Here is a 16,972-nt window from a genome sequence, read left to right as displayed (position 1 = left end):
TATTTTTAGTAGAGATGGGATTTTGCCATGTTGGTTACGCTTGTCTCTAACTCCTGACCTCAGGTGGGCCACCCACCTCAGCCTCCCAAAGTGCTGGGATTACAGGCGTGAGCCACCGTGCCGGGCCTAAATACTATATTAAGATTACCTTCAGGGGGAGAAGCATGGACTTACAGTGCAGAGCTTCTACTTTTTCCTCTTGAACTGTTCAAATTCTGATTATTTTTGTAACCAGAAACAAAAGCTCTTTTCATTTTGAAAAAGAAGACTCCAAAATGATACATCTTCCTCATGTGGCATCAGAAAACACACTCACTGGGCATTGTTTCCACTGCTTTCCTCATCAATGATCCCAGGCACAGCCTTTCCTGCAGCTCGGCTAATTTCCCTTGAAGAAGAAAAATTAAAATCTAGTAAACAAAAAAAATTTGAGAATTTCACACTGCATTCGTTAGTACAGTAAGTATGAGGCTAAGGTGGGAGGATTGCTTAAGCCTGGGAGGTCAAGGCTGCAGTGAACTGTGTTCCCACCACTGCATTCCAGCCTGAGCAACAGATAGTAATATAGTAAAATAAATTATAATAACATAAAACAAAAAGGCAAGAAAGAAGAAGGGGCAGTGAAAAGAATGTATGAGAAGAGACGAGTGAAGATTTATGTAGAAGAAATGAGAGTTATGTGTAAGGATATTTCTGCTTTATTTTTTTTTTTTTTTGAGACGAAGTCTCGCTCTGTCACCCAGGCCAGAGTACAATGGTGCAATCTCAGCTCAGTGCAACCTCTGCTTCCCGGGCTCAAGTGATTCTCCTGCCTCAGCCTCCCGAGTAGCTGGGATTACAGGCGCCTGCCACAATGCCTGACTAATTTTTTTTGTATTTTTAGACAGGGAGATGGGGTTTCACCATGTTGGCCAGGCCGGTTTGGAACTCCTGACCTCAAATGATCCGTCTGCCTTGGCTTCCCAAAGTGCTGGGATTACAGGTGTGAGCGACGATGCCTGGCCAAGATATTTCTGCTTTCAACATGCTTACCTGTTCAAGACTCCACTGGAAACTAGAGCTTCTTTAGGATGGAAATATTTGTGATATACATTTCTAACCACAGCATCTATGAGGGAAAAAGAGAAGGAGGTATATTTTAGGTTAGAAATAAATTTGATATTATAGACTCATACCAATTTTGACCTGAAGGGCACCCTGGAACTTGGTTCCAATCCATCTCGCTTTATAAATGGAAGCAGCCCAAGCCTAGGAGGCTCAGACTGCTGATGAGAATGGAACATTAAAACACGCACACACAGCCCAGGGCTTTTTCCATTATGCCACTGGACCTAGAGGGCTATATCAAATCATAGATAGAAAATTACTGCCTCTACTGAAAATAATAATACTAATTACCATTATTAACCATGATTCCATATTCTTCTAGCAAAAAGTTAATATTGGTGTCAAATCTGGATTCTCCACCTTCTCCTAGCATCACAAAGACATCTCCACCGGTGTCAAGATATTTCTTCAGGATTTCAAACTACACAAAGGAAAAAAGCAATCTATGAATATACTCAAAAGACTTTTGCCCGAAATACCATGAATAAGACCTTAACTAGATGAAAAATAAATATTTCAAATCTATAAGGCATTTATATATAAATGTATATAAGATAAAAAGTACTCTCTATGTAGGATCTCCAAGCTTGTCTTTGAGCATAAAGCTCCAAAATACTCAAAGTAAATTGACAGTTTCGAAGCTGACTATCTAGAGAGCAAGTCAAAAGTGAAAAACTTAACTAAAGGAAGCACTCAGTTCTCCATTCAGCAGCACCCCTGGTCTCCACCTACTAGATGCCAGGTGTACCTACCTTCCCCTGGCAACCAAAAATGTCTCTTGAGATTGCCACATGTTCCCTTAGGAGAAGAAGAAATAGAATCACCCCTAGTTAAGAACCACTGATTTAGACAATGCCTTCTCTTGACTGCCACACAGGATATCAGGATGAAGGCATTTCATACCACACCTGGGAGGAATTCTGTTCAAAGTCATTGACCAACCAAACCATAGAGAGAAATGCATGTTTTCTGCTTATCTCCTGGAAGCTCTCTCTTGTTTTCACAAAGCTGGGGAAGGGAGAAAAATCTAGGGTTGATCTTGCTGGTCTAGCCTGAGAAAATCTGGGGTGGGTGGTCCAGACAAATAGTTTCTCAACTTTCTTCATCAAGCCCTCCAGCAGAAAAAAATCTGAACATGTATATAAATACATTCAATATATATGTATCTCTATATAAAATATGTACTTTATCATTTAAAACAACTCCCAAAAAGGAAATGTTTTAAGGGTAATGAAAATATGAATAATAAACCTAATTTCCTTTTGGCACCCCACTGATTCATCACATGCATCCTACTTTGGAAACTACTGCCCAGACTAGATTTGCCACAGCACGGCCCTCTTGCTCTTGTATGCTGCCTGAATTTTCCTCTCCCCCTGCCTTTCCCACACTGTATAAAACAAATGAATCTTCAGAGGCCAAGGTAGGCGGATCACCTGAGGTTAGGAGTTCGAGACCAGCTTGGCCAACATGGTGAAACCCCCGTCTCTACTAAAAATGCAAAAATTAGCCAGGCGTGGTGGTATGCACTCGTAGCCCCAGCTACTCGTGAGGCTGAGGGAGGGGAACTGCTTGAACCCAGGTGGTGGAGGTTGCAGTGAGCCGAGATTGCACCACTGCATTCCAGCCTGGGCAACACAGCAAGATTCCATCTCAAAAACGAAACACAACAAAAAAAAAAACAAAATAAAAAATGAATTATTTCAAAATCAAAATTAAGGTTGGGCGCAGTGGCTCACGCCTGTAATCCCAACAGTCTGGGAGGCTGAGGTGGGTGGATCACTTGAGGTCAGGAGCTCGAGACCAGCCTGGCCAACATGGTGAAACCCCATGTCTACTAAAAATACAAATAGCCAGGTGTGGGGGCAGATGCCTGTAATCCCCGCTACTCGGGAGGCTGAGGCAGGAGAATCAGTTGAAACTGGGAGCTGGAGGTTGCAATGAGCCAAGATTGCGCCAATGCACTCCAGCCTGGCTACAGAGCAAGACTCTGTCTCAAAAAAAATAAATAAATAAATAAATAAAATAAAAATCAGCTCAAAGTCCATTTCCTCTGGACCCAATAATCCAATGCCTCTTTTCTGTGCTTCTGTAGAAATGTGGAACTTAGAACATTGATCATTATTGGTAGATGGTCCATTTGTGTCATTTCCCCTAGACTATCAGTTCCTTGAGTGCAGAGATCACGTGCTATTTGACTTTGATCCCTAGCGTTAGTCCTAGGACCTGTTACTAGGTGTGTAACAGATCCTTAGTAAACATTTTTTGGAACAACAACAGAAAAACAAAACAAATGGGTTATAACTGCATGATCCTGGACCCTGAACAACAGACTGAATCTCTCCCTAAATTCATCTTCCTTTTCCTTCCTTTTGATTTCCTCTCAAACTCCTCTTCCCAGACAGCCCTAAATATATGCTATGTTCTATGACTGATAATAGCAAGCCAGGTCTAGTTTGCAATATATATTCTCAGAACATAGCTTTTGCTTGGGAAATTCTACTGGGACTTGGTTTTTATGATTATGTGGTTCTGGGACTTGTCCATGTTGCCTAAATGCAATGAATATACAGTAGGTACTGGTATCTACTGTGTCCTATTGGCCATCTGGCATTTTAAGAAAAAGATACATGAAGGATGTGGTGTGCAATAACACAGGTGGGCAAAAGTTGAAGGAGCTTCCACGAATTATGACCCAGTTTCCAGCTATGCACGTAAGTGAGACCCTTCTAACAAAAGAACGGATATTTGGTACAAATTGGAGGTTTCTTATTTCTTTATGGCAAAAACAGGAAAAAAGATTAATTTTGCAGACTTAAATTTTAGAAATTGGCTTAGAATGCATTCACACTGTTAGTGTGGCAGCAAATGTGAGATATTTCCTGTAATCAAGACTGGATGATCCAGGCCAGTGGCTCTCAGTGGAGGCATTTAAACCATCTAGCATGTATTCTGGATCACCATAATATTGCATAATATTAATGCCATAATATTAATGTTTAAGGACATTTTAGCGAGTGAAGGGCAGGGAAGTTAAGGTCCTGCAATATTCAGACCAGTCCCACATAGTAAAGAACTATTCCACAGCATTTGAATATCTTCTCAGATAGTCACGTAGGTTTAAAAAAGAAAAAGCAAACAAACAAAAGAAGCTTAGCCTAAAATCTAACTCCAATTTATTTATTTTTTTTGAGATGAAGTCTTGCTCTGTCACCCATGTTGCAGTGGCTCGATCTCGGCTCACTGCAACCTTCGCCTCCTGGGTTCAAGTGATTCTCCTGCCTCAGCCTCCTGAGTAGTTGTGACTACAGGCGCCTGCCAACACACCTGGCTAATTTTTGTATTTTTAGTAGAGACAAGGTTTCACCATGTTGGCCAGGGTGGTCTCAAACTCCTGACCTCAGGTGTTCCACCCGCCTTGGCCTCCCAAACTCCTGGGATTACAGGAGTAAGCTACTGTGCCCAGCCCAAATTCTACGTAAATACTGTACAAAGTATTTTTTGCACGATTTAACATACACTGAATTCCCAGGTACCCAACTACCATGTAAACTGAGAGAATTATACTCTTTTTATTAATAGAACTTTACCAGAGGCCAAGGCGGGCAGATCACAAGGCCAGGAGATCGAGACCATCCTGGCTAACACGGTGAAACCCCATCTCTACTAAAAATACAAAAAATTAGCCGGGTGTGGTGGTGGGCACCTGTAGTCCCAGCTACTCGGGAGGCTGAGGCAGGAGAATGGCGTGAACCCGGGAGGCGGAGCTTGCAGTGAGCCGAGATCACTCCACTGCACTCCAGCCTGGGCCACAGAGCGAGACTCCATCTCGGGAAAAAAAAAAAAAAGAAATAGAACTTTACCAAGAGTTAGTCAGTATTTTGGAAAAATCACATCACCGACAGCAACACGGCTCATGATTTGAATTGCCAATACATCACTTCCACCAGTCTGCATATGTACCTATCCCATTCATGGGAGTTCTACATATTTATTAAACATTTATTTCAAAATGTCAAACATAAAGAAGTGTTCTAATGCATGTATGACCAAGCATTAACAAACTGAAATATGTATATTCTTCTAGTATATATATGCATAAACATTTACAATTTGAAGTACACATATTCTTTTATAAATCATCCTTTAATTTCTGTACATTAAAGTTAGGAAGTTATATTGCTTTACTTTTTTAATGGTGGTGGGTTAGATTATCTTTGCATTTCAATTCAGGGTAACAAAGTTGGCATCTGTAATATAGGTGGATGCTGGTCTGTTAGGGTTGGAAAATACTCGTCTCAGCCACGTGGTTACCTGGTCGTAACTCAATACCACCACAAAGCTAGTGTAATGCGTCAATGTAGTTGAGGTAGAAATAAGGAAAGACTGTTCAGCCTAGTTTCTAGCCTGATACTAGCATCTAATATCAGACATATGATGTCTGTCCTGTCACAGAAGTTTCTGGAAGTCAACATGAAAAAGGCATCACACAGCTCTCCAGGGGTAACAGTCTAGGAGGCCAGCAGCAATGACAAGGAAAACAGTGATCTCACAAGCATGAGCCCATTGGAAGAACTGTAACACAAAGGAATGCTGATTCCTAGAAAAAAGCTAATAGCTTTTTTCCCTTTTCTTCCCACCTCGCTCCAACTCTAAAGAGAAGGCATGGTGTCAGGGACTGGTCTGGGAGAGGACGTTTTATTAGGCTAAAGTTACATCAAACTTGCCTCTCGAAGGACTTGTGTCTCCTGAATGCATCAGCCTACCATCCCTGGAAGCCCAAACTAAGGCTTGGCCTGGCACCCATCTCCACTTGGGAAAAGGCCCAGGCACCAGGTTCTGACCCTCTCTCTGGATGCCCCTGTGTTCCTGAGGCTGGTTGGTCCCTGGCAAACATCAGGCCAACTCTCTCATTGGCTTCGCTAGGTGGATGGGGAGATGGAGCCGAAGCCCAACAAGCAATAGAGTGTTGCTCTGCAGGCCGCTGCCCTCTATGTGTACATTTCCCTCAGGGTCTCAGTGGGTAGGAGTTGCTGGTTACCTCCACATTCCCAATGGTAATTTCTACTCCTTCCGTCAATTAACCTGATCAAACAATCATGTCTCTCTCCATGCCATTCCCAGCGGGGAAGATCACCTTGCAATCAAATCGAGAAACAAAGGGCACTAGAAATGCTCCCTAGTGGACCTCTTCCCCATGGCACCACCCAGAGTAACAGCAGGAGACCTTGGCCTGCCTCAGTCTAAGGACCACATTGGCCTTGCCCTGCCTCAACCACTCTACTCCCCAGATTCTCTCTCAGCACAAAGGTACTTCCCATTCTCTGTAAAATGGCTCTATGTTCTGGGTTTTTTGTTTTATTGACTGTGAAAAAACACACCTAATCTTTCTTAAATTTACCATCTTAACCATTCTGAAGTATATAGTTCAGCAGTTTTTTGTTTGTTTTTTCTTTTCAGACAGGGTCTCTGTCAGGCTGGAGTGCAGTGGCGCAATCTCGGCTCACTGCAACCTCCGCCTTCCAGGTTCAAGCGATTCTCCCGCCTCCACTTCCCAAGTAGCTGGGAGTACAATTGTGTGCCACCACACCCGGCTAATTTTTGTATTTTTAGTACAGACGAGGTTTCACCATGTTGGTTAAGCTGGTCTCAAACTCCTGGCCTCAAGTGATTCACCCGCCTCAGCCTCCCAAAGTGCTAGGATTACAGGTGTGAGCCACCGCACCTGGCCTAGTTCAGCAGTATTAAATATACTCACACTGTTAGGCAACCGATCTGCAGAACTGTTTTCCTCTTGCAAAACTGAAACTCTATACCTATTAAACAGCAACGCTCCATTCTCCACTTCCCCCAGGCCCTGGCAACCACCACCCTTCTATTTTCCATCTCTACGAATTCAAATACTCTACGTACCTCATGCTTGCATAAGTGAAATCATACAGTACTTGTCTTTTTGTGTCTGCCTTATTTTCATTTGGCATAGTGTCCTCAAGATTCATCCATGTGTAGCATGTATCAGAATTACCTTCCTATTTAAGATTGAATAATATTCCATTGTATGTATATACCATATCTATTCATCTGCCAATGGATACTTGGGCTGTTTCCACCTTTTGGCTATTGTGAATAGCGCTGCTAAGAAGATAGGTGTGTAACTATCTCTGAGATCCAGTTTTCCATTCTTTTGGGCATATACCCAGAAGTGGAATTGCTAGATCATATGGCAGTTTTTTTTTTTTTTTTGAAATAGAGTCTCGCTCTGTTGCCAAGGCTGGAGTGCAGTGGCCCGATCTCTGCTCACTGCAACTCCACCTCCCAGGTTCAAGTGATTCTCCTGCCTCAGCCTCCCAAGTAGTTGGGATTACAGGCACACACCATCACGCCCGGCTAATTTTTGTATTTTTAGTAGAGATGAGGTTTCATCATGTTGGACAGGCTAGTCTCAAACTCCTGACCTCAAGTGATCCACCCTTCTCAGCCTCCCAAAGTGCTGGGATTACAGGCGTGGGCCACCACACACAGCCATCATATGGCAATTTTATGCTTAAATTTTTGAGGAACTACCATACTGTTCTTCATGGTGACTGCATCATTTAACATTCCCACCATCAGTGTGGAAGGGTTCCAATAACTTCCCATTCTCACCAATACTTGTCATTTGTATTCTGGGCCTTATATTTATCATTCTTTATCCATTCCATGAACTAGAATAATAAACATTTTTATTTTAAATGGATTCCTATTTTCTTTCTTTTTTTTTTTTTTTTTTTTGAGATGGAGTTTTGCTCTTGTTGCCCAGGCTGGCGTGCGATGGCGCGATCTTGGCTCATGGCAACCTCTGCCTCCCAGGTTCAAGCAATTCTCCTGCCGCAGCCTCTCAAGTAGCTGGGATTACAGGAATGCACCACCACGCCTGGCTAATTTTGTATTTTTAGTAGAGACAGGTTTTCTCCATGTTGGTCAGGGTGGTCTTGAACTCCCGACCTCAGGTGATCCGCCTGCCTTGGCCTCCCAAAGTGTTGGGATTACAGGCTTGAGCCACCACGCCTGGCGGAATTTTCCTATTTTCAAAGCAAAAATATAGCAAAGAAATGTGGCTAGTGGCCGGGCTCGGTGGCTCACACCTGTAATCCCAGCACTTTGGGAGGCTGAGGTAGGCAGATCACAAGGTCAGGAGTTTGAGACCAGCCTGGCCAACATGGTGAAACCCCATCTGCACTAAAAATACAAAAATTAGCCGGGTGTGGTGGTGGGCACCTGTAGTCCCAGCTACTCAGGAGGCTGAGTCAGGGAGAATTGTTTGAACCCGGGAGGTGGAGGTTGCAGTGAGCCAAGATTGCGCCACTGCACTCCAGCCTCGGAGACAGAGCGAGACTCTGTCTCAAAAAAAAAAAAAAAAAGTGTGGCTAATATTTAATTGGCCCACACTATGTGTTTGGTACTTTACACGGAGTATCTCAGTTAATTATCACAACTCCATGATGAAAAGAGAGATGAAGTGACTACCTTAAGGCCACACAGTAAGTGGTGAAGGGGGATTCAAATCTGGTATTTCAAAGCCCAGACTCCTAATCATTTCACCATATTCCTTCTTTAGTGGATTTCTTACCTCAGCTGCAGTAAATTTTTCCCTTGGCCCAGCTGTAATCCACAGTTTCACTCCATTTAACTTCTCAGATGTGATTTCATCTTTTAAGCTAGAAATACAATTTTAAAAGCAAATATGAGGTCCATAATTTAAACCAATTTAGGTATTATTTTAGTCTCTAAACTATTTGGAAGCAGAGGCCACAGAGGCACAGAGATAAAGGGACTTAGAGGTAACTGGTCCAGTCTCTCTCCCAAAGTGAGAATTCCCTCTACAGGCCTGCCCCAGAGTCATCTGGCCTCTGTTCAAATACTTCCAGTAAGTCAAGGTGTTCAAATCAAGCCATGCTAAAGCATAAGGAAGTCCTCAGCTACTAATTCAATCAGCCCTACCATTAGCTTGTATGATTACATATCCTCACCTATTAAGAAAAACATACACATACACAAAGTCAAAGTTATTCTCATTTAATTCTCATGTTTCCTTTCCCTACTATTGACCTGAGTCAAAATATGAAGAAAGCCTCTAACATCTTAAAAAGCTATATGTGTATAATTAGAATAATTTTTTGGCTTGTGATTTGGAAGACAACTTAATAATATGCTGCTTTAATAATATCCTAATTGCTGATTTCGAAAGAAATTTTTTTTGGTTTTTGTTTTTGACAGAGTCTCCCTCTGTTGCCCAGGCTGGAGTGCAGTGGCATGATCTCGGCTCACTGCAGGCATTCACTTCCTGGGTTCAAGGGATTCTTGTGCCTCAGCCTTCTTAGTAGCTGGGATTATAGGCATGCACCATCACGTCTGGCTAATTTTTGTATTTTCAGTAGAGATGAAGTTTTGCCATGTAGGCCAGGCTATTCTCCAACTCTTGACCTCTAGTGATCTGCCTGCTTCAGCCTCCCAAAGTGCTGGGATTACAGGCATGAGCCACCGCGTCCTGCCCAAGAGATGTTTTAATAAGAATTTATTTAATTCTGAATAATGTTTTTTTATTTTTTTAGACAGAGTCTCGCTCTGTCACCAAGCTGGAGTGCAGTGGCGCAATCTCGGCTTACTGTAACCTCCGCCTCCTGGGTTTAAGCGATTCTCCTGCCTCAGCCTCCCGAGTAGCTGGGACTATAGGCACGCACCATCATGCCCAGCTAATTTTTGTATTTTTAGTAGAGACAGGGTTTCACCATGTTGGCCAGGATGGTCTTGATCTTTTTTTTTTTTTTTTTTGAGACGGAGTCTCACTCTGTTGCCCAGGCTGGAGTGCAGTGGCACAATCTCAGCTCACTGCAACCTCCGCCTCCCATGTTCAAGCAATTCTCTGCTTCAGCCTCCCAAGGAGCTGGGATTACAGGCGCCCACCACCACACCTGGCTAATTTTAATTTTTAGTAGAGATGGGGTTTCACCATCTTGTCCAGGCTTGTCTCAAACCCATGACCTCATGAGCCGCCCTCCCTGGCCTCCCAAAGTGCTGGGATTACAGGTGTCAGCCACCGTGCCGGCCAGTCTTGATCTCCTGACCTCGTGATCCACCCGCCTCAGCCTCCCAAAGTGCTGGGATTACAGGTGTGAGCCACTGCGCCAGACCTAATTCTGAATAATCTTTAAATTGAGCTTATCGCACCTAAACAATCTATGTTACCTAAGAAAATAAAGACTTCTCAGCTTTATCAGCAGGAAAATATCATTTAGAAGGGAAAACAATATACATGGTCAGTCACCTCTGAATCTTCCAATTACTCCGAAGTTTTTTCTGCATGGATTTATAGCCATTGTTGGTGGTAAATATCTCCTTTTTGTAGGCATTGAAAAGAATGGTGCTCCGCAGTTCTTTCTCCATGGTTACCTTATGGAAGAAAGATGGGATCAGAAAATCAATAAACAATATTCCAAAGACCCTAAAAGTAATAAATAGTTGCCTTCTACTACTAATTTATCAAGAAAGGGTATACAACTGAAATCTATCTAGGAAACTCCTACAATTCTCAAAGGTTGAGAGTGAAATGCAAAAGCATAGCACAGAAACCTAAGACCAAAACCAACCCAGCCCTCCCCTACCCACTTTTGCTTTCTGCCTCTTGCCCAGATCCTCCCAACAGCCTACACCTATGGCCCTGCCCTGCCATCACCCTGCTCTTGTGTCCCAAGACCATGTTTCCAACCTGATTCATTACTGCTAACTACTGTTAAGCACGGGGTATAGTCTTCTAGATTCTATTTTTCTTTTTTTTGAGACGGAGTCTTGCTCTGTCTGCCAGGCTGGAGTGCAATGGCATGATCTCAGCTCACTGCAACCTCCATCTCCCGGGTTCAAGTGATTCTCCTGCCTCAGCCTCCTGAGTTGCCGGGATTACAGGCACGTGTCACCATGCCCAGCTAATTTTTGTATTTTCAGTAGAGACGGGGTTTCACCATGTTGGTCAGGCTGGTCTCAAACTCCTGACCTCTTGATCCACCTGCCTTGGCCTCCCAAAGTGCTGGGATTACAGGTGTGAGCCACTGCGCCCAGCTCGAGATTCTTTTTATACATATATTAACTTACAGTTTTATTTTATGAAATAGGATCTTACTATATGCATTATTCTGAAACACCTGTTTCACCTAACCTTGTATATTTGACATGTTTCTTTGTCAGTACACATGGATCTACCATATTCTTTTAAACAGCTACATAGGGCTGGGTGCAGTGGCTCACGCCTGTAACTCCAGCACTTTGGGAGGCTGAGGTGGGAGGATCGCTTGAGCTCAGCAGTTCCAGACCAGCCTGGATAACATGATAAAACCACATCTCTACAAAAAAAATCAGCAGGGCGTGGTGGCACATATCTGTAGTCCCAGCTATTTGGGAGGCTGAGGTGAGAGGACTGCTTGAGCCCAAGAGGTTGAGGCTGCAGTGAGCCGCAATCACGCCACTCTGCACTCCAGCCTGGAGAACACAGCAAGACCCTGTCTTTAAACAACAACAACAAAAACAGCTGCACAGTATTCATTTTATGGATCTACCATAATTTATTTAACCAGTCATATACTGACTGACATCTTTTATCAAATATTTTCTAAAACAATACTAAAAACATCAATGTTAAACATGTTTTTCTGCACTTTGCATATTTGTAGATTCTTACCTATTGAATGGCTGAGTAAATCATTTCCAAATTGCCCTCCAAAAAATTATACTCATTTATACTTCCACTAACACACTTCTGTTTCCACACAATCCTATTTCCAGTCTTTGTCATGTTTGCCAAAAAAAGGGCCAAAAAACCCCCCTCATTACTGTTTTAATTTCTACTTTGAAGTTAGTGAGATAGTGGTCTCTTGCTATAGATTTTTGCCACTTGTATATCTTCTGATTTTCTTGTCCAGGTACTCTTGATCATTTTTCTCTTTCCATTTTTCTTTTTAAAAACTTATTCTTCTTATTATTATTTGAGACAAAAGTCCCACTCTGTGACCCAGGCTGGGAGTGCAGTGGTGCAATCACAACTCACTGTAGCCTTGACCTCCAGGGCTCAAGCAATCATCCCACTTCAGCCTCCTGGGTAGCTGGGACTACAGGCACGCACCAGTGTCCAACTAATTTTTAAATTTTTTGTAGAAGCAAGGTCTCGCTATGTTGCCCTTGAACTCCTGACCTCAAGTGATCCTCCTACCTCAACCTCCCAAAGTGCTGGTTTACTGACATGAGCCACTGCACCCGGTCGGGTTTCATAATTTTCTAATTGATCATTAAACAAATATTTTCATAAGCTTATTTGGCTTCTGGTAGTTTTTTGGTTTGGTTGAATTTTACAGGCCATATGGATTTTAAATTTTATAGAGTTAAAAGTATTAATCTTTTCCTTTCTGGCTCCTGGATGACATGAAACATTTAGAAGAGTTTTTTGTCATTCTAAGATTAGAAATAAATTCAACAATGCTTTATTTCAGTACTTTACAATGTAATTTTTTTTTTTTTTGAGACAGAGTCTGCTCTGTGGCCTAAGCTGGAGTGCAGTGGCACGATCTCGGCTCACCACAACCTCTGCCTCCCAGATTCAAGAGATTCTCGTGCCTCAGCCTCCCAAGAGGCTGGGACTACAGGCGCCCAAACACACCCGGCTAATTCGTGATGTAATTTTTTAACATTTAAATTTTAGTCCATTTGGAAATTATTGTGGTGCTCAAAATAGGCTTCATTCCTTTTTTTTTTTTTCCTTCTTTTTCAAGGCATAGTCTCGCTCTGTCACCCAGGCTGGAGTGCAGTGATGCAATCTCGGCTCGCTGCAACCTCCGCCTCCCAGGTTCAAGCACTTCTCCTGCCTCAGCCTCCCCAGTAGCTGGGATTACAGGCTCGCGCCATAGTAGAGACGGTGTTTCACCAGGTTGGCCAGGCTGGTCTGGAACTCCTGACCTCAAGTGATCCACCCGCTTTGGCCTCCCAAAGTGCTGGGATTACAGGTGTGAGCCACCTCGCTCGACTGGTTTAATTATTTTCTAAATTGCTAAAAAAGCTGCCTGACCCCAATTCATCTCTTCAATGCTGATTTGAAATACAGTACCACTTTACCTATATAATAAATCCCTATATATAACTGGCTCTTATTCTGAGTTCTAATATATTTTATCTGCCTGTAAGCTCCTGCTGAGTTCCAAACTTTTTTTATTTATTCATTTTCAGAGACAGGTTTCCCTTTGATACCCATGCTGGTCTCTGACTCCTGGGCTCAAGGGATCCTCCCGCCTCAGTCTACCAAGTAGCCAGTACTACGGGCCCACACTGCTGCACCCATCTTCTATGCTAGTTTAATTGCTATACCTTTACGTTATAATATCTGGTGGTTCTGGAGCGCTAATCTCCCTTATTACCATTAATTTCAGAATTTTCCTGGTTACTTTCACATATTTATTCTTCTTTAAGCACTTTAACATCATTTTGTCCAGTTGAAAAACTGCCCCCTCCATGATCCCACCACTGTGATACCTCTATCTTTTTTTGTTCTGTTAGTTCAGCCTCTGGTGAGAGTAGCAGGTCTGCGTTCCTGTACTGTCAGACTTAGCCAGAAATGCATTTCCTTAATAATAGCATAAGGCCTTTAAAACTATAAAAATAACAAATATTTGGGTAACGCTGCCAAACCATTCTCTTGCTTTCTCTTCAATAACATTACCAGTCAAATCAGTATTTTCCCACATGAATACCGAGGGGTGGCAGCCACGACAGAAGAGAGATTAAGACTTTACGATTCCTCGTCCGATGCTCTTTCATAGTCAGCGGAACAACTAAAAACCTGCACCACCCGAGGCCGTGGAGATGGGCGCCCAGCCGCAGCGCCAGAACCCCGGGCTACGTCCGCGCCCACAGTTTACTTCACCCCGGTGGACCCTGGATGTTCTATGACCGGCCCAGCGGCCTCGAAGAGTGTGGCGAGTCCCTCGCCAGCTCCCAAGCCGCATCAACGCCCCAGCCGGCCCACCACTGTTGGAGCCCTTTACCTGAGGCCCAGCGACCACCGGTCACCTGACGCCGCCCAGCATCCCGCGGCCAGGTATCCAAGGCCGCTTAGTAACCGGGGAGGCGCGTCGGTGCGCCGGGAGGCGTAGCCCAGCACGCAGCGCTAGCTCCGGCCGACGTGATGACGACAGCACGGAAGGCGCCTCTCCGTCGCAGGCGACAGGGGTAGGGAGCCTGGCTGATGTGGGACTGTACCATTTGGTGCATGAGGGGCAAATCCAAACATAATGAGAATTAACTTTTCACCAAAAATAAACCCATTTAATTTTGTTCTTTAATATCAGTTACAACTAAAGACTAATAACAACGGGAGGGCCCAAGTGCCCAAACTTCGCTCCACCCACAGGGAGGAGAATAGTGAAGGCTTCCAGCGTTGGGTGGGGGGGCGGGGGTTGGAGAATGCCCCAGCTTCGATTCCCAAGGCGCAGGCGCAGAGCGGAGCCAGGCGCGGGCGGGGCCGGGTGGAAGGCTGGGCCGGACTATTAGGAACTACTTAACGGAAAAGGGTGCGCAGGTTTAGTGTTGAGAATGATAATACCGTATAATTCTGTTTTTTTTTTTCATTCTTTTATTTATTTATTTATTTTTCTTTCTTTTTTTTAAATTAAATATTTATTGATCATTCTTGGGTGTTTCTCGGAGAGGGGGATATGGCAGGGTCATAGGATAATAGTGGAGAGAAGGTCAGCAGATAAACACATGAACAAAGGTCTCTGGTTTTCCTAGGCAGCGGTCCCTGCAGCCTTCCGCAGTGTTTGTGTCCCTGGGTACTTGAGATTAGGGAGTGGAGATGACTCTTGAAGAGCATGCTGCCGTCAAGCATCTGTTTAACAAAGCACATCTTGCACCGCCCTTAATCCATTTAACCCTGAGTTGACACAGCACATGTTTCAGAGAGCACGGGGCTGGGGGCAAGGCCATCGATCAACAGCATCCCAAGGCAGAAGAATTTCTCCTCCCAGACGGGGCGGCCGGGCAGAGGCGCTCCTCACCTCCCAGACGGGGCGCCTGGGCAGAGGCGCTCCTCACCTCCCAGACGGGGCGGGCGGGCAGAGGCGCTCCTCACCTCCCAGACGGGGCGGCCGGGCAGAGGCGCTCCTCACTTCCCAGATGGGGCGGCCAGGCAGAGGCGCTCCTCACTTTCTCCCAGACGGGGTGGCGGCGGGGCAGAGGCGCTCCTCACCTCCCAGATTGGGCGGCCGGGCAGAGGCGCTCCTCACTTCCTCCCAGACGGGGTGGTGGCCAGGCAGAGGCGCTCCTCACCTCCCAGACGTGGCGGCCGGGCAGAGGCGCTCCTCACTTCCCAGACGGGGCAGCCAGGCAGAGGCGCTCCTCACTTCCCAGACGGGGCAGCCAGGCAGAGGCGCTCCTCACTTCCTCCCAGACGGGGTGGCAGCCGGGCAGAGGCGCTCCTCACCTCCCAGACGGGGCGGCCGGGCAGAGGCGCCCCTCACTTCCCAGAAGGGGCGGCCGGGCAGAGGCGCTCCTCGCTTCCCAGACGGGGCGGCCAGGTAGAAGCGCGCTTCACTTCCCAGATTGGGCGGCCGGGCAGAGGCGCTCCTCACTTCCTCCCAGATGGGGTGGCGGCCAGGCAGAGGCGCTCCTCACCTCCCAGACGGGGCGGCCGGGCAGAGGCGCTCCTCACATCCCAGACAATGGGCAGCCGGGCAGAGACGCTCCTCACTTCCTAGACGGGGTGGCGGCAGGGCAGAGGTTCTAATCTTAGCACTTTGGGACGCCAAGGCAGGCGGCTGGGAGGTGGAGGTTGTAGTGAGCCGAGATCAGGCCACTGCACTCCAGCCTGGGCAACATCGAGCATTGAGTGAGTGAGACTCCGTCTGCAATCCCAGCACCTCGGGAGGCCGAGGCGGGCAGATCACTCGAGGCCAGGAGCTGGAGACCAGCCCGGTCAACACGGCGAAACCCCATCTCCACCAAAAATACAAAAACCAGTCAGGCGTGGCGGCGCGCACCTGCAATCCCAGGCACTCGGCAGGCCGAGGCAGGAGAATCACAGGAGCCCGAGGCAGGGAGGTTGCAGCGAGCTGAGATCGCGGCAGCACAGTCCAGCTTCGGCAACAGAGGGAGACCGAAAAAAGGAGAGGGAGACCGAAGAGGGGAGGGGGAGAGGGAGAGGGAGAGCAATTCTGTTTTATTAACTCTGCATCTTCGCTTGCCATGGTACTAGGCTTGAGCGCCGGCGAGCATGGCGGGGAGTTAGAACTTGAATAGATTCTACAAAAATGTGAAAACTATGAACTGTATTACGGAGTCTGACGACTAAGCTGGTCAGAAAGGTGCCCCTGTTGAGCACAGCTTTGAAGAGAGAGTGGTATTCATTAAGGCAAAGGCTGGGGAAGGGCGTTCCGGGCAGAAAGAACTGCTTGTGCAGAGAGCATCACCAGTACAGGTTGCCCTGCCATCGCCATTAAAGTGGGAAACCAGAAGCCTGCAACTACTAACAGGCCACCCGACTACCCAGGAAAGCGCTCTGTGCCTGCCTTTAGAGGCGTGTGGATCTGTGAACAACGCTGCAGCAGCCTGGAAGACCCAAACTGAAGATTGCAGAGAGCTCTGACGGTTTTTATTTACATTTTTGTTTGTCTTCGAGTTTAGGATATTAAAACACACACAACTCGTGTGGCTTTCCACAACTTCTGTCACTGGAAATTTTAAAAGTGAAGACGGGCCGGGCGCAGCGGCTCTCTCCTGTAATCCCAGCACTTCGGGAGGCCGAGGCAGGTGGATTCTTGAGCCCAGGAGTTCGAGACCAGCCTGGGCAACATGG

At 45.7% G+C, this 16,972-nt stretch overlaps 1 protein-coding gene across 2 annotated transcripts in view; it reads right to left on the bottom strand.

The window, feature by feature from the left end:
- Nucleotides 1-14,331, bottom strand: part of IFT52 (intraflagellar transport 52) — a 52,687-nt gene extending 38,356 nt beyond the window's left edge. The window contains exons 1-6 of one of the 2 annotated variants that reach the window (XM_024239061.3): nucleotides 14,166-14,331; nucleotides 10,412-10,536; nucleotides 8,717-8,804; nucleotides 1,399-1,528; nucleotides 1,033-1,108; nucleotides 317-388 (exon numbers count right to left, since the gene is read on the bottom strand). In XM_024239061.3, coding sequence (XP_024094829.1) covers nucleotides 317-388; nucleotides 1,033-1,108; nucleotides 1,399-1,528; nucleotides 8,717-8,804; nucleotides 10,412-10,530 — 485 coding nt within the window. In that variant the 5' untranslated portion in view covers nucleotides 10,531-10,536; nucleotides 14,166-14,331. The other variant, XM_054541790.2, reaches the window with a different exon arrangement.
- Between the last annotated feature and the right edge of the window lie 2,641 nt (nucleotides 14,332-16,972).

The sequence above is a fragment of the Pongo abelii genome, chromosome 21 (assembly GCF_028885655.2).
Source record: "Pongo abelii isolate AG06213 chromosome 21, NHGRI_mPonAbe1-v2.0_pri, whole genome shotgun sequence".
In the NCBI taxonomy this organism is placed as follows: Eukaryota; Metazoa; Chordata; class Mammalia; order Primates; family Hominidae; genus Pongo; species Pongo abelii.
The sequence above is the reverse complement of the archived record's forward strand: the minus strand, read 5'-3'. Positions and strand labels throughout refer to the sequence as shown.